General features: G+C 26.3%; 2 protein-coding genes across 3 annotated transcripts in view; one reads left to right on the forward strand and one right to left on the reverse strand.

Moving 5' to 3' along the window:
- The window catches only part of lute (BTB/POZ domain containing protein 3 lute), a 98,199-nt gene extending 87,401 nt beyond the window's left edge, over window positions 1-10,798 (forward strand). For both annotated transcript variants that reach the window (XM_075366758.1, XM_075366759.1), the window contains exons 5-6: window positions 6,872-7,237; window positions 7,860-10,798. In XM_075366758.1, coding sequence (XP_075222873.1) covers window positions 6,872-7,237; window positions 7,860-8,336 — 843 coding nt within the window. In that variant the 3' untranslated portion in view covers window positions 8,337-10,798. The remainder of the gene's footprint in view (window positions 1-6,871; window positions 7,238-7,859) is intronic.
- Brf (Brf RNA polymerase III subunit) overlaps window positions 1-21,653 on the reverse strand; it is a 195,889-nt gene that overhangs the window by 146,510 nt on the left and 27,726 nt on the right. The gene's annotated exons all lie outside the window — the stretch shown is intronic.

The following is a 21,653-nucleotide window of genomic DNA, read 5'->3' on the forward strand; positions in this document are numbered from 1 at the left end:
ACTGTATCAATATTTTAATTAAATTTAAGTATAAAAGACTGAATTTATTTTAAAATTAGGTTTTACATAGTAATTAAAATTATATTTAACGAGTATGATATGTAAATAATCAATTAAATGTTTAATTTTTTCTAATTTCATTTTGTATACATTTTAAAATTGTATTTTAAATATATATAATGGATGTTTTGTAGTCAATTCTTTTCATTTAAAGGTTTTTAACATAATCCTTTTAGTGTATAAGATTTATTTTATAACAAAAAAATAACTTAATTTATAATGAATGATGTATAGTACTGACAAAATCTGTAGGATTTCCTTTGCCTACAGATAAAATCTCTACTGACATCAAAGTTGTTCTTCATCACAGGTTTATTTAGTTCATTATACAATTAGAAGAATATTTTCACGAAAATGTTAAAATGGATATGTCACCCAGGAAGTGTTAAAAGTTAATGTAGTTGGAAATGAAGTAAATGACTGAATCAGGAAAAGAGAAACCTTGTTTTGGGAATTCTTAAAAATAAGAAAATAGGTAGGTAGCTGCTTATTAAAGATTGCAATATCTGACTGTAAACTGTTCGAAGATTACTAGATGGCTTGAAGAAATAAATATTCAGGAAGAAATGGCAGATTCTAAGTAAATAAGAATCTATAATTTCCATATTCAGTACTACAGTATAATTGGAATGTATTCTATATCTGTAATAACATTTCATAAAGAAAACAGTAATATTCTATACCAATTACCAACTGAATCACTAGCAATCAAATTAAGCTGTTATTTGTAGATTAATGTTTCTGCTATCAAATGTTAAGTTGAGAAATGATTACATGTTATTAATAACTATTTCTTTATATACACAGAGCATCTTAATAAAATAATTATAAATTATGAATTAATAAATAATTGTAACCTATTCATTTGATTGTTTTGTTTTTGTACCAGAAAGCAATACAACACAAATATAAATAAAAAAATAGTGGAGTCGTGTTTATCATTGGAGCAAAATAAATGGTTTCCATAAGTATTACTAGAAAATAGAGAAAGTGAATTATAATTAGATGGACATTAAACAACTGAATTTAGAAACCCAGTATCATCTTTCAATAATATGTAATAAGTTTGAGGCAAATAGAAATTTACAAAATATAAATAAGGAGCATAGTGGAAGACTAATAGCATCAAACAAACCATGAAAGTGTTGGGATAGTCAGTGGGATGTTCACTGACATGAACACAATCTTTGAATATTATAAAACAGTTTTTTCATGAGATGACTAAATCTAGTCTTCATTACATTTTGTGACATGAAAAATGGAAACTCTATGTTCTCAAATAGATCCATGCATTAAATATCATAATCCAAACAGGTGGCTGCGATACTGAGAATGGTTTGTTACATTGTGAAGGAATGTTTATGACAAAATTATTTAGTCGGATTATACCATTTTAAAGTTAATGGTACTATTAATCAACATAACTGCATACTGGGCCAACAAAAATGCATGTGTGAAAGATAAGCAAAATCCATGTAGAATATTTATGGCAAGGATTACTTTCCAGAGGAATGATAGTTATTTGTCTTTAAAGAAAATATCACAGCATCTTTGTACTGAACAATGTTGCAAGGACATAATAATAAACCACCATTAATTATGGTTTTTGACTTAAAGAATATTATTTTCATCACCATGTTTCCAAATCAGGTTCAGAAATTTTCTCTATTTCATCTTCCCTGGGGGGATAATAGGCCAAAGCAGTATAGAGTATCCACCTTCATGTTCCAACTTGACAGAAACAAACTTTAATTATGGAGTACTCTAAAGAACACATAATAGACCAACAAATAACAATGAAGACCATAAAAGGGCTTGTGCTGCTACTCTGGTAAAAACATAAGTTTTAATACAATGCATTTTGCTCTACTGTTGTGCTTATCAATGCATTAGTGCTGATGGTAATCATTTTGAAGATTTTAAACTTTCAAATAACCAGCATAATATAAACTTAAAATCAATATATTTTACTTACTAGAAAACTTTATATATATAATATATATATCATCTTTATATATATATATAATATATAATATAATATATATTTTTATATATATATTTTATTTTATATATATAATATATATATATATATAAATCATCCAGTTTATAAATACTTTTTATTTGAAAAAAGCTTCATTTTTAATTCACTGTGGAAGTGGGGCAGTTAAAAAAAGTATAAGACAAAATACAAATCAAACTGCAAATATTTTAAAATATTAGAAAAGAAATGAAAGTGTTTCAAGGAATATAAAATTAAAGAAATTCAAAAAAAGAAACAAGAAAAAGAATTTCACTTGATAAAGTGGTAGTCTGGTATAAGATAGGCACGTATTGAAATATAAAGTAAATCAGAGACAATAAATCTTGAAAATAACAAAAAAAATCATACTTTGATGTGTATTTTTGAAAATATCTTATCTGTATATTAAAGTGAATGTTCAGAAATACTTTGATTGTATTTTAAATATTTAACATTCAAATTAACTTAATAGTATATAAGAATTTATCAAAATAACTGCTTTAAAAAAGTAGTAAAATTGTGATGAAGCAAACTGCAGCATTTGTAGACATTTTTGTTGGCTTCTGAAGCATTTACAAATGAATTTTTTTTTTACCATTGAAAAAGTGTGCTTGAAGAATTTTTTAAAAAATGTAAGCTTTTGTTTTGATTTATGGTTCTATAGTGGTATACCTGAGTATGAAGAATTTATTTTAGTTAATATAAATCTATACATTTTTTTAACAAAGAAAATCTTAATATTTTGACTAGAGACTTGTTGCAATAGTAATTTCTGAGGATTGAGTGAATTGTTTATTCTGTTCTCAATTACCAGCTCATGAATTTAAAGTTTGTCAATAAATTTTATATTATAGAAAATGCTCATTTATTTTTTCTACTATCTAGACAACTAACTCTTTTGAGCTTGTTGCTGTTACTGTAGTTGAGAACAGTTACTATAAATTTATATCTAATTAAGAAAATTTCAACACTCAGTTTTATGTAATTCTGTCACCTTCCAGGATAATCTTTATTCCTCCTTTAATGTTAAAAAGATAATAAAGAACACTCAACATTTAAAAAAATAAGTTAAATTATGTCTCAATAAAAACAGCTTTGTATGCTTGATGAATGTAAAGAAATAACATAACAAATCCATTGCTTCATGCTTTGTTAACATGAAGCAATGGATTTTAATAAAAACTTTTTAAAATGTGTACTACTTTTTAACATTCTATTAAAATTATTTCATACTGTAATTAAATTGATCGGTTACATGTTATAAGAATGTATCAAAACTTCTTGGTAATCTTAAATTCTACCAAAAAAAGGAACCTTTTTTGTAAATTTATTTTGTATAGAAAAACAGGATGAAAAGAAGCACATTATAAGAATTAAGGGAAAGTGAGAAGACTTTAGATCCAGTGAGATGATTCTTGTACTCTTTCATCTCTTGCTCGCATTGTCTGGATCCGTGTAGCTCAAAATGCTCTCTATCTCTATCTATCTATCTATCTACCTACACATCTAGTGTTCAAAAGAGGTGGGTCGGTTTCAATCACTTTCCCTTACTTCTTTTGTGTTTTCGTAGTTAATATATGTATATATACATATTTTTATACTTCGGTAGTGCTTTGAGTGTTACCTGCAGTTATATAATTTATGTATGTTAGTTAATCTGAGTCTAATTAAAATATCTCTGATCACAAAAATAAATTTTTTTTATCCATTAAATTCACAACAATCTTCTCAATGACGATTATAAATCTCTATAAACATCTAAAAATTATTTTAAAATACCTACTAGTTTAAATTGAATGCCACTAAAACCATTTTAAATGCAAAAAGAATATTAATTTTCTTAATTCCTTAAAATTATTATTTTTAAAAAAATATTTTAAATTTATTTGCCATTTCAATATACATTTTTCATGCTTCTCTATAAGTCATCATTATCATCAATGGCAAATTTTTCTTAGGAGAGGCCTAATTGGAACTTATTTTATAACTTTTCTATTTTATAACTTTCTGTCTTCACATCCTCTTAACATTTCCTGAATTCAAATTAGTTACCATTTCTTCTACTCTTCCTAGCATTTTTTAATTTTTTCTATGCATGTGTCCCTATCCAACTGGCTTTTCTTTCCATTTTGGAATGTAATATCTTTCTTTAATTTTATTAAAAACATTTCTAAATTATTTTTTCTGTTGACCATTTTCTGTCTTTACATTTACCACAATCAAACTAATATTTTTACTTATTTATTATAACTAATATTTTTCTTATTTCATTCCCCCAAGTCCATGTTTCTTTATAAAATAATTAATCATCAATAATTTGGCAAATTTTATGTAATTTTCTCAAATAATTTCTTAATTTAGTTATTAGTTTTATTTGAACAATAATAACCTACGATAACAGAGTTATCTGCATAGAGGAAAAATCGTTGTTTTTATATTAACCTTCAACTTTGTTCAACTTTTCTTACACTGAATTTTATAATCATATTAATCAAGCCCATTTTTTAAATTTGAATAACTCATTTATATTAACAAATTTATCAATACAATTAATCTGTGAACTCGATCACAATAGTCTATTAACAAAAAGTAAATAAAAATAATTCAAAGGATTAATAAACAAATTTAATTTGTATAAAGATAAATGCTAAAAGTGCTCAAATTAGCATAATTTTATGAATAAGGATTTCATAAATATTCACTATGCAATACTGATTGGGTTTTCATTTTACTTGTACTTTAAATTTCATTCGATCATAACTTAATATTCCGATTTAAAAAATCTAAATAATCAATTATTAAAAGCAATCATTAATAGGTTAACTCTGATGATATTAAAACTACATCTTTATCTTTAAAAAATGTTTGTGGTAATTAAGTTTTAATTTTATTTTCAAAATTAAAGAAAAGAAGTTATTTATGCATTAATAATATATTTATAAATATTTTCTGTGCGTTAAAATTTCTATTCAATGAATATAACAGTAAATGTTTATTTATTCTTGTAAAATAACTTTTATTTATAATATATTGCATGAAATTCTTAACTGAATGTAATGTAGTTGAAGTTGAAAATTTGTAATGTCACATTAAAAAAAATCAAATATTACTTAATTTCATGTAGTTTGATGTTAACTGGATTGCTTTGGATGTATTTATGATTAGAACTATTTTTATTTTAATTTAAAAAGTTATTTTACTGCTGGTGTTATAAAATTAAGATTGGTTTGTAAGAGTTTATTTGGTTACCAAAATATCTGTAAAGTATACCGTAAATTTTCTTTCTGTAAATATTGAAAAGTGAGGAACATAGATGCTGGAGATTTTGAAGGAGGCTGGATCTAAGCTACAAAGTGATATCAGATGGAGTCTTAACAGAATTAAAATATTGAACATTCTAACAGGATTGACATTAATAAAGCTATTGAAAAAATTCAAGGCTGATATTATATCACAGAAGTTCATTGTACTTTATGAGTTTCAACAGAGTACTCAAAATGAGAGTTCAGTTGTCAAGTTATTTTCTGATGTGGATAAATCTGTAGACAGCACATATTGTTTTCAGACTAATATGAGGTTATTAAATAGCACATGAAAATGAAATTTAATATAGAAAATCCTCGGAACAACACTAACAGGGTAAAATATGAATTTTTTATGCAGTAGGTGGTAACACCTCCTGTACAAACCTCAAGGACACTGCAGCCCTAGGGACATGTAAAGTTGCAAAAATCAATAAATACAAGAAGTATAATTCATTAATAACGGTCCAAGTGTAAACAAATATATTAATTTTTACTGTTTTTAACAGTTTTCCTACTTAAAATAATCTAATAATTACAAAATAGTTTTATTTAAAGCATGTTATACTTATGTAAGAATATGCAATGAAAATTACACATCTTAAGTTGTTAGGATATTGATAAAAGAGAAAAATTGGTTCACAAAAAAATTCCACTATCACTATTGGGTGGGCTCTGGTATTTTTCTCACAACTAGAAAAAACCACTATAATCCTGAGGGTTAGAAGATTTTTAATCAATACTGGTTTTTTTTTTATTTCTCAAATGCCAGTTTTTTTATTTATTTTATGTAATTTGATTCAAAAACAAAAAAAAACTTGGTAGACTAGCTACAATTCACAGAAATAAACTTCTGTGTTAGTTATGTAGTGGATTTGTCCAAAGAGAATCTGTCCTTAAAAATCTACTAAAACCGTTTAACGTACGTTAGGGAAAATACAATAAATAAAAGTGGAAGAAAGTTTTTTCAGTGCGACAATAGTGAATGTGAAAATGCAGAATAAATAAAATGTGATTAGCTGTAATTGTAAAAAATTATCTCAGAAATTATGAAAAAAGAATTCTTTGTTTATAATATATCTTTTTGAAAAATTTAAATAATTTATCAACACATATATGCATAATTTACATATATTATATGTGTATACAATACTTTGTTATATATTTTTACCCAATATTTTGTTTGTGTGTGTGTGTATATATATATATACACATATGTATGACTATCATACATCAACTAATATTTTAGTGTTTTATCTGATAGTATTTCAACAATTTTTTTGCTATAATTAAAAATGTGTACTTTTTTAAATTTATTCAAATTTTAAGCACTTTTTTGGCAGTCATATATTTGATAAATCACATTGAATCAAACAGTACATTAATACAGATACAGTGCCTGCTATTAAATAATTACTTTTTCTAATCTAGATTGGCTGCATTAAAATTTATGTGATGTAAAAACATTTACTTTTCTCTTTGTTAACAGGCTGAAATGGCACTTCATTCAGAAGGATTTGTTGATATAGATTTAAATACACTGGAAAGTGTGTTAGGTAGAGAGACATTAAACTGTAAAGAGATGCACTTATTTGAAGCAGCATTAAACTGGGCAGCAGCTGAATGTACACGCAGAGATATAGAACCGACACCGCAAAATAAAAGACAAGTATTGGGATCAGCATTATATCTTGTTAGAATACCTACGATGAGCTTAGATGAATTTGCGAATGGTGCTGCCCAACTTGGAATACTAACTCAAGAAGAGACTATTAATATATTTTTACACTTTACTGCACATAAAAAACCAATTTTAAGTTACCCTGTCAAAGCTCGTGCAGGTTTAAAGCCACAGGTATGTTGAAAATAATTTATTTTTTTTATACTCATATTAATTTACTTTGTTATCAAAACTAGGGGTTTTATCCCTTTTATTTACAAATCTATCTAATGAATACAAATTTTAATATATTTTGGTGTAATAAATTAAAATATTAACAAGTTTTATCATTAAATATTTATTTGTAATATGTAGTTTTTCTTTTCCTGTCATGTGCATGAATTACCTTAGATCTAATGAATTTAACATTTTTAACATTGATGAGAGTACAATTTTAATTTATTTCTTATAAAATATTATTAAATTTGAGTGTAATTATAAAGAGTTAAGAAAAAACGTATTAATATATATATTCAAGTTAAATTTTTGATTGATTGAATAGTAAAGGATAACGTAAGATTAAACTATATAAACAAACTTTGATAATTTACAATTTAATTAAAATTTGTAGTGGAAGGAACAGAGAAGAGAAACTAAGAAAGTTATTGATCTCAACAAATGTGTACTTGTGTTAATGAAGTTCCAGTAGTATGTCATCTCATGTTTCCTAACACATACACATTTTTATATCTTGGAGCTCAAATGTGTTAAAGGTAATGTAATTTGACAGGAGTTATCTATATCTTTTTCATTACAGGTGTGCCATCGTTTTCAGTCATGTGCATATAGAAGTAATCAATGGAGGTATCGTGGAAGATGTGACAGTATACAATTCAGCGTGGATAAACGTATATTTATGGTCGGTTTCGGTTTATACGGTTCTTCAAATGGTGCTGCTGATTATACCGTTAAAATAGAGCTTAAACGTCAAGGTCGTGTTCTGGCTGAAAATAATACAAAATTCTTTTCCGACGGATCCAGTAACACATTCCATGTTTATTTTGAACATCCTATACAAATTGAACCAGAGTCATTCTATACCGCTTCTGCTATACTTGATGGAGTAGAATTAAGTTATTTTGGACAGGAAGGTATGAGTGAAGTCACTGTCGGCTGTGTCACATTCCAGTTCCAATGTTCAACAGAAAGCACAAATGGTACTGGTGTTCAAGGCGGACAAATACCAGAATTAATATTCTATGGTCCTACTACACCTGCAGTTGAAGAACATTAATTTTTTTTTGTCAATAAGAAAAGTATTATTATTAAAGATTACTAAAGAAAGAAAGCAGAGTTAAGAATTTTATTCTAGAACACATATATTTTTATTTCGTTATATTTTATGCTTGAACATAAAGACATTTATTGTTATAATAATTAGAGATAGTTGAAAACTATTTTATTAAAACATTATATGCATACTGTATGACATTATATTACAATAAATAATGTTATTTATTTTGTAGATTCAATACTGCTTATAAAATATAAAAAAAATTTAGTTTTTAACCAGTCAGGGTATATTATAATGTAATTTTTAAAAAAATTAGTAGTAGCATATTTAGGACTCAATATTATATTATTATACTTATAACATTCTATTTAAAAAATATACTATTGCAAATTTATGCTACTCAATTTCTGTTTTTAGATTACTTTTAAATTCAGTTCTTTAAAATTTTCAATATATATTTTTTTTAATTTCTGATCAATGATAAATAAGTAGCATTTTATTTAAAAAAAGTTAATAAAATGCTCAATATTCCTATTTAATAGATTAATAATATAATAGGCACTTCTATGGTAGATTTCTTTTATATACTAGTAAGTTACGGGCAGCTGTAAATGATTGTTATTTCTTTTCCATTAATTAATTTTTTTTACATTGTATTATTAATTTGATTGTATATTGAATAGTTTATATACAAATTATGTTAAATTAAAAAAAAAAATGTAATTTTTTATATTTTAATTATTTTGTTTTTTAACTTACTGAATATGGACAGATTGTTTTGTTGTTATCAAAAAAATTATTTTTGTTGCATGTATCATTACAGATATTGTATTTATATATGACTAAGCACAAGTTTTGTATGTAAATAAATATTTTTTTATTTGCAATTATTTTTAGATAGAAAAAATTAAAGATAGACTAATCTAATGTTTTTAATTTTTTAGATTTTAGCTAGCAGCTGAAATTATAAAAAAAAAACTTGATACAATAGTGTAGCTGTATAATTATTTAAATATGTAGTTCAATTTTTACATCAGTTTGTTATTGTATACTCTGTAGCATTAGGTTTAAGTTTTATTTTAAAAATTGATTACAAGAAATTAATTTTTAAATATTTCATTATACAATATCAATTTACATTCTGTGAAATCTCTTTATAAAGATCACTTGCGGTTCTAGAAAAAGTGGTCATTTAGATGCCAGTCTCTAAATATGGTTATCAATAAATCAGAAATTCACTCAAAATACATATATATTTTATGCAACTGGAGTTCATCCATAACTAGTTTACCTTCCATATACTTCTCTGACTTCCCTACATGTTTTTTACCCTCAACACTCCTTTTCCATAGGCTGAAAATATGGCCCATGTAATTCTTGCTCATAACTACTTTACCTTCCATATACTTCTCTGACTTCCCTACATGTTTTTTACCCTCAACACTCCTTTTCCAAAGGCTGAAAATATGGCCCATGTAATTCTTGCTTTTTGTAATGCATTTTATAAAACAAAATCTTCATTTTCTTTTTAGCTCTTTTACTGTTATATTTTGTTGCTATATTTCCTTTAGTTATTTTTATAAACAACTTCCAATTACAGAATCTTATGTTTTTAAATAACCAGGTTTGTTTTCTGTAAGACACTTCCTTTACTACTGAGCTAGTCTTGTTTTTCATATCTTCCATATTTTGTAACAACTAAATAATTTTATATAAATATTACCAATTTAAATGGTAGTTGTAATTAATTTTTATTGTGGTATATTTAACATTCATTTTTATTTTGAAAACAATCTTTGAATAAGTGCTGAGAGATTCATTATTTATTATTTATTCATTATTTATTTCATTCAGTTATCTAAGTTTAGTATTGATAACTTAAAAATGAGAATTACAGTTATGAAATCTAAAATTTTTCTTCAATCTGTTATCACACTGGTAATATTTTTTTGTACGGTTTGCTATTCAAGAACAAATTTTGATATAAAACAAGGTTTACTTTATTAATAAACAGAAAAATGCACTAGATAAACATTTTTAAGTGAATACTTAAGAAGTATACGTTTGTCTTCCTAACTAAATCATTTACAAATGTTTTCATCCAGAAGATGGTAATTTTGAAAGTTAATAATAATAGTACCATTATTAATTGCATAAAAGATGGGTTGTAGTCTTAAAAAGAGGTTTCATTGTGTGAATATAATATAATTTACATTTCTGGAAAAAGTAAAGTTCCTCTTAAAAGTCATTAATGGTTTGTGAAGAAGTATTGTTAGATTTAATTGTAATATTAAAAATAAGTACATAAGTTATTTTAATATTTAAAATAAGTAGCTTACCTTAAGGTTTACGATTATTTTTTTTTTAATAGCAAAATTAAAAGAATAATTTTTTTTTAATAAAAAGGCAGCTATAAAAATTATTGTCGATAGTCAAGTAATAAATTTATTTATAAAAAGAAACACATGTAGTTATTTATTAATTTTTATTCTAAATTCAGGTTGACTTTTTATTACATGTACGTATATTTTTATTCCATTATTTATGAAATTCAACTTCAGATTTTTGATCAGACAGGTTATATTTATGCAAAAGCATAAGCTTTTATATGAAATATTGTACACCAATAATCACTGAAGTATTGATCACAATATTTATATAATTAAACAATAATAGTTTATTTCTATTAAACAATAATAGTTTATTTCTAAAATGTTGAACATAATCAAAATTGCTACAATGTCCTAAATTATACTAAAAATTATAGTATTAATATATTGTTATACATGTATATAATAAATGTTATTGTAATGTTATGGTAGATTGCCTTATAAAAACATCTACATCTGCACATGCACTGCATTTAGAGAAGAATGTGATCCTCCATTCATATTTATAATATCAAGTTCAGATCATATTGCCTGTTATGTGACTAAAGAGAAAGATAAATGGGAATTGTATGAAATTTTATCGTTATTTCATCTTCATTGTTCAGATTGGTTGCTAAAAATGATTTTCTCATGAACAACTGTACACTGAAGATTACACATAGCTTATATCACTTACAGTATCTACTTTTTAATTATTATAACAAAAATAATTGAAGAAGGAAATAAATGTTTACACAAAAAATTAATTAAAAGGTAGTCAAACAATAACCACCTCACTTGGCCATTTCTGTAGTGTCAATAAAAATTGTTTAATTGTAATTTATTACAATTTTGCAATTATTTTTTTTTTTTAGCATACTAATTATTATTATTATTATAATAGCTATCTCACAGAATTAGAAGTTGTATTATCTAGATTTACTGCCTCTACAGTAGTCTACTTATTGCTTTTTAGGTAAAATTGCAAAGTAATAACTGTTTTACAAACGAAAAATACTTTCAGTATTTACTTCTCAATAGAAATAAACAATTCTGAATATAAATTGAATAAATGCTATTATTAGTAATATTGGCTGTCAACATAATACTGCTTTCAAATTGTTATGATCTTTGTTTTGATTTGATTTTTGTCTTTATAAGAAAGTTGTTGTATGGATTGTGATAACAATTTTTTATTTATTTCTAAATTACAATGACAACTTTAGCTGACAACTTAGATTTTTTGAAAATAATCATTACACATTATTATGATTAATTTTTAATAAGTATGTTTATGAAAAAAACATATTCTTTTGTTTTTGTTTTTATGTATTGCATGCATCATGAGAAATTTAATATTTATAGAAATTACTTAATTAGAAATTTTTAAATTTTGTTGATTTAAAATGAAATGTATGATATAGCTTTTATCATCAACCTACTAAATTAAAAGGAATAACCCAGATTTAAAAAGATAATAATTTACCTGCATCAGAGTTATAATTAAATGTGATATGGGTAGGATGCAACATAAAAGTACGACAAAACTTTTAAAGTGCAGATTGATTTCAGTAAATTGGATGATAATGTACAGGTTTTAACAATGAAATAACAACAGCATTCTGCAAAAATGATTATGAGCATGTGTAAGTTACCAGGAATTCTAATCCGGTCAACAACAGAAATGACTGATGACTGAAGAGAAACACAAAGTGTTTTATAATCAAAACGAGCACATTCAAGAAAATTGTTTAAATATAAAAAGACACCTTCTAAAGGTTAATAAAACACTAATATTACATTTCATGGTTGTAATATAAAACAAAATCTGTAAATACTATAAAATTAAAACATAATTAACATGTTAATAATCAAATAGTTAAAATTTTAATTTTTTAAATGTCTGTTTTAAGATATTTATAATCCTAATCGTAATAAAAATATTGCCTCCTATGAATATTCAACTCATATCATATTAGCAAATTATAAATTTTATTGTTGCAATAAATTATATCTAAAAATCTGGAAAACATAGTTTGCTGATACAAGTAAACCATAAAAAATATTATCATGACTAGTATATGTACAAATAAGGAAGTTTCACTGTAAATTATTTTGAGGTTTTTTATGATGCTAATTAACGAAAATAAAATATAAAAGAATAACCTAAGAATTTTTTAAAAACTAAAATTATTCAAATATTTATAAATGTCCTTAAACGTACTGGTAATAATAACAGATAAAGTAAGAAACTTGGAATCTGTTTGATAGAGGGAGGGAGTTATTGGATTAAAGTGTGCTTAAAACTTTAGTCAATTTAAATAGATATTATATATATTTTATTTATTTTTAATATTCACAAAGCAAAAGATTAATAATTTGTCCTCACACCTTTAAATAATAATGCTTTTATCAATATATATTTTTGTTGGTACCATCTCAAGACTAATTTTTCAAAGAATTTTTATGAACATTTTTTTTCTCTGTTAAGGGGATTCCCTGACTGAAATCCTTACTTTTTTATTTCTCTCCAATTTCTTTTTTAATGCCTTTTAAGATATGGGAACTCCCTAAATTTTAACTCTGTTTTTATTCTTTTTGCTTTCTTATTTTTTTGAGGGGAAAATCTCATAAAAATCGAATAATGGATATATCTTAAAAACTACCGAACAGAATTTTATGAATTTGGGCTAATTTTAAAGCCATTAAAAGTACTAAAAAATTGGGATGTCTAACATTATAACTTTCTCCTTCATCAAGTAATACAATAAATAAAAAAAATCAACTAAATAATTCTAATATAAACAATGACTCCTCATGTCTAAAAAGGAGCAGAACCTCCATTATACCAGAAAACATTCATTATAATGTTATAAACATGTGTGCAAAGTTTCAAAGCATATCATAAATCTCTGAGATATCAAATTTTACCTTTGAAAAAGTAAAAAATTCAATCTTCGGAAAATGATATCAAAGTTTCACTTTTTTATTGTTGGTCAATACTAAATCACTTATTTTTTTATTTATTGCTAACAACTTATACTTCCACTTCCTGACTTGCATCTACACGTGATAAAACATTGTTTTATAAATTACTATGTTACATGTTATATGAATATGTCTTATATGGAAATCCTAATTAAATTTTTCATAAATTCTGAACTTTATTCATATATATAATCCAATTTTAGTGTATGTTTTTAAAATGTTCCTGCTCCATATAACAGCCTTTCTTCTTGTTCTTTTCTTCTTTCTTACTCTTGCAGCTGAGCAACTTTTGGTTTTTTTCGGTAGGTTTCACATTTTGAACACTTATGAACTTTAATAATCATAATATTTTATCAAATTGTTGTGCTATTTTGGCTGAACTCACCCCAGGACTCATGCCAGCAGCTTTATGAAAAGTGTTTTTTTTTTAAATCCAGTATTGTATTCACATACAGCTTCATGTAAACCAGTTTCTAACCTTACTTTGAAGTGAATACAGTTTTTTTGACGCTTGGTCCAGATGACATTATGCTTTATTGGCGTTTTGCGTTTTATCAGTCATGCATCTCTTTAGTATAGAATCTGATGCTAGTCTTTGATGAAAAGATAGAATTCTAATTACAACTTTCTCTGTTAGAGGAGTTTTTAATCTTTATGTGATTAAGGGTTTTCATTTCTCAATATTATTTTTGAAGAAACACCAAGAATCTTCTCCTGTAGGATATTTTCCATGATTTGGTCGTTCATCAGTAGATGACCATGACATAAGAGTGACAATACTGCCTTTTTCACGTCATCAACATTGCCAATGTTTTTTTTTTTTTGAATATGTTGCGATAGTAGGCAGTTACTTTTTTATGACTGTTTCTGTCAAATTTCCATGCAATCTTCTTCCCATCGGAGCATTGGTTCCTGCACTATCTTTTTCAATTTTCCTTTGGCATGTTCCCAGTCTTTTTTCTATATGATTCAGGCATTCAACTTTCTGTATTTCAGTATCACCATATTTTTGGAGAGTTCAAATGTAAGTGTATTTTATCATCACCATCCGACACTCTTGTATAATGAAACTCAAACTCTTCCGATCGTGACCAGATTCTTTCAGCCACCACTATCTCCATGGCAGGAGAGAAGCCACTGTTACTATCACATTTATATTTGTGGGTTTCATACCATACTATGGTTTTGAATCAGTGAATTCTGTTTTATTTTTCCATGTATGTGAGTTTCTAATGTTCTGTGCCCCTTTCCCATTGATGTAAAAATCTGCACCACAATTTGGTTTACTCCAAAAGCTTTTCTAGTCAATTCATTTTAAGTTATATAACCTGACATGTTAAAAGTTGATTCCCTACCAACATTCCTTACATGAAAATGTAGAAGTAAATTTGGACATTTGATTCAAATCCACTAAAGTATATACTGGTGGATCAGAATCAATGTTTACTTGTGGGCAATAACTGTCATACAAAGCAAATTCAGTTGGGAGTATTATATACCTTCTACAAAAGGTCTTTGGTCTACATCCTGATTCTCATTTAGACTTATCATAAATATAATCCTCATCTAATTGGGCTGCAGTGATATCACAATTGCTATCTAATTGGATAGCTTATTGTTGACTAGTTGAACAGTCTGCAACATATACAAATTAGGAAAGAAAAAAATTTTATCTTTTTGTAAAATACATCATAATAAAGATGTTGAAAAAGACAAAAAGTAAATATAACAAGAATGATAACCATTTTTTTTTAATTTTTGTATAAAATTAAAAAAAATAAATTGATGAAAAAATCAGTACGGGTTACCTGTATTATTATAACCTTTAATAATTATTCTAAAACATTTCTCTTGGTTTCTATTCAGTGTATAAGAGAGTAGTAACAAATAATTATACAAAAAAAATCAAAAATTTTGATATTTTCATGATTTTCAGTAGGGAATCCCCCTAAAAAAACTACTTATTTTACTAAAAGAAAAAAAAGATAAACAAAATGCAGTTAAATATTTTTTCTAAAAATATTCTAATGCAAAAAATCTTTCTGAAAATATTCATTAAAAATAAATGAATAAATTCCAATAAATTATCTTAAAAAAATATGATAAATTTTTTAATTAATGAATAAAACACTAAACAGTAATTTTTCATAAATAATCCAAATTCAGTTTGTTTTTTAAACAGGCTGTATCAATAAAAAAATAGTAAATTTAATAAAAAAAAAAAAAAAAATCATTTTCATGATTAAACATTATTTTATAAGTGAAATTTTGCAATGAATGGTTTGGGTATGAACAAGCTAACTGAGAATATTTTTATTAGTAAATAGTGTATTAACAGACATTTTTTAAAAAATATTGCAGCTTTTAATAGATAAATCCAGATTGAAAGATTCAAATTAATTATTTTCTTCTTTTTTTTATTTATTACCCATGAGAGCTATGTTATGCACTGTGAGAGTTGTAAATTATTTTATTCAAGCAACTATAGGACAATGTACAAATAATTTTGTTTCAGTGATCCCACAATTCAGAATCACATTTACATTAAAAAAAACAGATATTGCATTACATAATTTTTTTTAGTTTTTTTTTTAAGTTTCCTTATACAGCCTATACTTTTAACATGTACAGATGGTAATAAAAGTTGATTGTAAAAAAATAATATTCTTTTACGAAGGCGTATTAAGTATAAATGAGACTATTTTTTTAAAAAGTTTTATGAAGTAATCAAATATCCATATGCATACATCATTTTTCAACGTAATCTCCTGCTCTGCAAATGCATTTTCCTCAGCGGCTTGAGAGGTTTTTGATCCATGCATCGTAAAATGAAGAGAGTTCTGTCATGAGCCAATTGTGCACAAAGGCTCACCATTGTTGCATCATCTTGGAATCGTCCTCCTAGTGCTTCTTTAACCAGGCTAAAGAGATGAAAATTGCAGGGCGTTTGGGCAGGGCTATAAGGAGGATGGTCAAGTGGAGTACATCTCATTGCCTCCAATTATCTGCAAGTTAGAGCTGCAGTATGGGGCTGAGTGTACTCATCGAGGAGAATAACATCTCGAATCAGTTGGTCAGGTCTTTTGGAATGATAAGCAACCTCATTCAAAAGCTCACAGTAATAAGTAGCATTTATTGTGCGACACTTGTGTAAGAAATCAATGTGAAAAATGTCTCACCTGTCAAAAAAAGCAGTTGCAAGCACCTTGCCTGCTGACAGCCTAGTCTTGGAATTCACAGGGGCTGCCTCCTCCCCCTTTCTCTGCCACGCCATTTTGGTGGGTTTAGGCGTGTAATGATAAACTCAAGTTCCATTGCAGGTGATGATTTAATTCAAAAATGCATTTTCTTCTTCTGAAAACTGTGTTGAAAGCTCCTGACAAACCTGCAAATGTCTCAACTTGTGTTCTGCTGTAAAAAGGGTCACACCTTTTTTGTGTGTCTAAAAGGACACACCGCACACACTTTACAGAACCCCTGGTTTTTATCATGACTGACAGCTTACATAACTTATTTCAATCTGTGATGCAATTTCAGAAATTGTCGGAAATTGATCACATTCAATAAGGAATCGTGTGAATGTTCTCCTCTGTAATGCTAGTCTGAGGATGGCGATCATGTTCCTCACTTTCAACTTGTTAGTGTTCTTTATTGAACTCCTTATGCCAGGCAAGCCCTTGACAGTGTTTAATATCCAAACTGTATAATCAATTTTTGGAGAATTTCCACTTGTTTTATGCCTTCATGAACAAGAAATTTAATGATAATGCGTTATGCAGTGGAAGGATGCACCTGCTGTTCTGACATCGCGAGCACTACTGCCAAACTGGTCTGAACTGGACACCGCCTGATCTCCCCACTCATGATATCCTCAATAATGCATTCTAGATGCGGCTACCCGCTCTCTCCAAACTTACGTGCTCAAAATGAAAAGTCTCATTTATATTTGATCCACCCTTGTATTAATATGTGCAGAAAAATGTTTAAATTAAATAATAATAGATTCCAGTAAAACAAACATTAATAAGTTTTACGAAACTTCATTTACACACATTTTCAAAAAGTAGAAAAGTAATTATAAAATATAAAACCTGATATTGAATTATTACTTTTTTTAATGTCAGAACCATTTTTTCTTTTAACATCTGTAAATATATATTTTAATAACATTAATAATTAAAAAGATTAAAATTATTACAGAGATCACATTTTAAAAAAATTGATGTTTCTTTTATAATATCTATTGTTATATAGTATTCAATAGATACTAATTAAAATATATAATTTTTATAATTAAATATTAACTAATGTAGAAAATAGTTTATTATAAAAAGATTTAAAATAAAAAAGTTCAATTAGTGAGATTATAATTTATTTCTACTGCTTTTGTGACGGTTTTATACTACCATGCATTGAACCTATTCAGCACATACCATTTTAATTTATTCTACATAACTCTATTTGTATTGATAAGCCCAAAAATATTATTTAAAAAAATTATTAAGAAGAAATATTAAAAAGATTTTTTGTTAGTCTTATAAAGATTAAATTTATGTGTTAGTAATTGAAGAATTAAATAAAATAGGGATCCATAACATAATTAGATCGTAAAATTACAAAAAATGGAGAAAGTGGCATCAAACACAGACTAGTACAAGAACAGAAAAAACGTTTGCTAATATCAAGTATGGATTAAAGAATTGGAACATTTTTTATTTATTTATCATAACATAGTGTCTTTTAGCAACAAAATATGAATAATAAGAAATACTGAATGGAACGAATTTTGAAATCTGATGTTGTTGGAAGATGTTGAAAATTAGACAGGTTGATTAAGTATGAGATAAAGAAATCAGAAAGTATTCATTCACCTTCTGATTTCTTAATAAGAGAAGAAGAATTTGTGGTGGAATTTTGTAAGAAGACAAATTAGTCAGATGGCCACATATTTACAACATCCAGATTCAATTAATTTATTAACAGAGAGAGGGAGGGTAGATATAAAAACTGAATAAGATGAAAAACAGGCTACATTAAAAGACTAACATAACTTAAATGATTGGAAAGCAGTATAACACCATCAAATGAACATTGACACAAAATAAAAATTAAAAAGAAGAAAACTACGTAATTTATCAGGCAATATTCTCTAGTCAAAAATGGTTATAAGATTTTTTAATTGATAGGATCTCCTAAAGATAAATATAAAGAATTAATGAGATGTAAATGTTTATTGGTATTTAATAATTTAATTTATAAGATGAGGTTCTTTTTCTACTTATTTTTAAACAGATTTTAAAAAAGGAGAAGGAAGTATACTGCATTTATAAACTTCACGCAGTAGGTACTTATCGTTTGGTTAACAAACATCTCAAGAATGTAATAGAATAGGTTCAGAAAACAGTTCACTGAACATATGTAAATTTGACTCAATAATCCTTAGTTGTGTCAAAAAACATGAATACAAGATCAGTGTTAATGAGATTATTTTGTGTACTTACGTGCTACTTCGTAAAATTCAAAACATATGTACTAATCAATTTTAGAATTCTAAAAAAAAATTACAAAATTTCTAAAAAAAATGTTTAACTCATTTATAATATATTATGTTAAGTGAAAATTTGAAATTTTTCCTTATAACAGTAAATAATACAGAAAAAAAAATATATATATACCCTACTTGTATTGTTAACAGAGTGCATGTCCTTTAGTTTTCATTTAATTTCATCACACAAAAAAATAATTTTATTTTATAATATGTGTGTGTTGACATCTGAATTAGATTGTTTCCATAAGAAACCTAAGCAAATAAAACTGATTTTTATAATTTGGTATCAAAATGTCTTATGTAGTTAACAGACTGACTTTTTATGATAAAAATAATAATATTATTATTATTATCATAATAATTTTGAGACTGACTTTGGCTAGGTACCACCATTTCGACACACAGAGTAACCTCTGTGTGTCAAAATCTGGGGAACAACATGCATTAAGACGGTGATTTTTTTTTTTTCAGAGAATAATTTTATTCACTATACACTCATTCTCTATGGTGAACAAAGTGAAATGTCACTTTTATGACTGAATGTTATCTATATTTTGGTAGGATTGATATGCTATTGCACAACTAATTATTAAGCAGTAATAAAAATCCCAAGACTAGTCCTAAAAAAATTTTCAGACCGCGGCATGGCTATGTATGTATATTAACTGTCACCATGACACACGGCATCATTCTGTACACATTAGGTAATGTTAACGTATTTTTTTATGATCACATTCATGGGTACATCTGCATTTGTCACTATGGATTTCAAGGGAGAATAAAGAGATAACATGAAACTCAAGAAGTCCATGATAACCTTTGAAATGGTCCAGTAGATCTGTAGTAATGAAATAATGAGCTGAACAACATATTTTGAGGGGTACTTATGACCTAATAAGAAAAGACAAATCAAGAGCATGATCAGTGTTTCCTTCAATTCACAGGTGTTCATCCTTGAGAGTTAGATTGTTAATACTGAAATATACTGTAGTATCTAGAAATCTACTGTAATATTCTGAGATGTCTTAGGAAGGAAATTCAGTACAAATAATCTGAATAGTGGTGCAAAGGCAATTGAATATTTTGTCACAATTGTCTCAATAGCTCACAAAATTCACAAGTATTTTGACTGCGACAACTTGATCCATGCTCCATACTCTAAGTGCTGTGCTCATGAGATTTGGCCCCTTCTAACACTTCGATTTCTCAAAGATGGAAGATCTGGGGTCATATAGGAATTCCAGTTTATTGTAGAAAATGTTTAATGCCTAAGCAACAAGACGTCCTTAGAACATTCTATGAGTAAGATAAGTACAAGTATATACTGCTGCCCAACGAAACTACTTTAAAAGGATAATAGGGTACATTTTTGTTTTAAAACCTATCTTTTTTTATTGCATCACACATTTTCTGTAAAGAGGTAATTTGAAATCATTTTACTTTAAACTTTTGCATACAGGATATATTTTGAGTCAAGTCACCAATGTGATTTTTATGTGAACTATGATCCTGATCAATTATCACAACTGATCGGAAAAGTAGATAATTTTAACATAACAAAGATAATCTTTCTAAGCCACATGGTATTTCATTTTATTTTGTAAAATTATTTTTTTTTTAAATTTCAGTATTTACTATACTAATTTTCATTTTACTTTATTAGAGAAGTCTTGTACTGTGTTGCTTCAATTTTTGTAAATTATCAATTGGTCACTATTAAAAATTGTATTAAATATTCAATTTCATTTATTAGAGAGGACTTATGTGGCCTTATTACAATTTTTTTGTATAGTTAATAAGAGAGAGGCTCTGTAATGTAATATATGAATTTATCACATAATAAATTCATATATTACTATATATGTAATCAATAATATTTTGAAATTTGTTATATGGCCCAATCCTCTCTGCTTAGTATATGACTACGCAGATATACTAAATAAATTGCTAATCTTATGACATTGACAACAGGATCTATAACATTACAGTACAATAGTGTATATAACATTATAATACTTTGATACTTCACGTCTGTACTTAATAAAAAATTAAAAAATGAATTTTTCTTGATGGATTACATGAGAATACATGAAAATTGTAAAATGTAAATGGAACTAACTCTTGGACAAATAACTCTCAATTAAATAAATAAAATATCTCTATGCCAATATAGAAGTAAAATAATTAAGTAACACTTCCACAACTCATTGCCTGTAGTAATATGAATTTTAGCAGTAGCTGAAAACAGAAAGTATGGCCAAGCTGATAGCTGCCCAAGGATAAATGTATATTACCATTTAAAATAACATTTTATAAATATCTCACTCAGAAGTAAAAGTATAGTCTAATAAATAATAGTAACAAATCTTGCTTGCTTGTAAAGAAACTTTATTATTATTATAAATATCAAAA

The sequence above is a fragment of the Lycorma delicatula genome, chromosome 5 (assembly GCF_047948215.1).
Source record: "Lycorma delicatula isolate Av1 chromosome 5, ASM4794821v1, whole genome shotgun sequence".
NCBI lineage: Eukaryota > Metazoa > Arthropoda > Insecta > Hemiptera > Fulgoridae > Lycorma > Lycorma delicatula.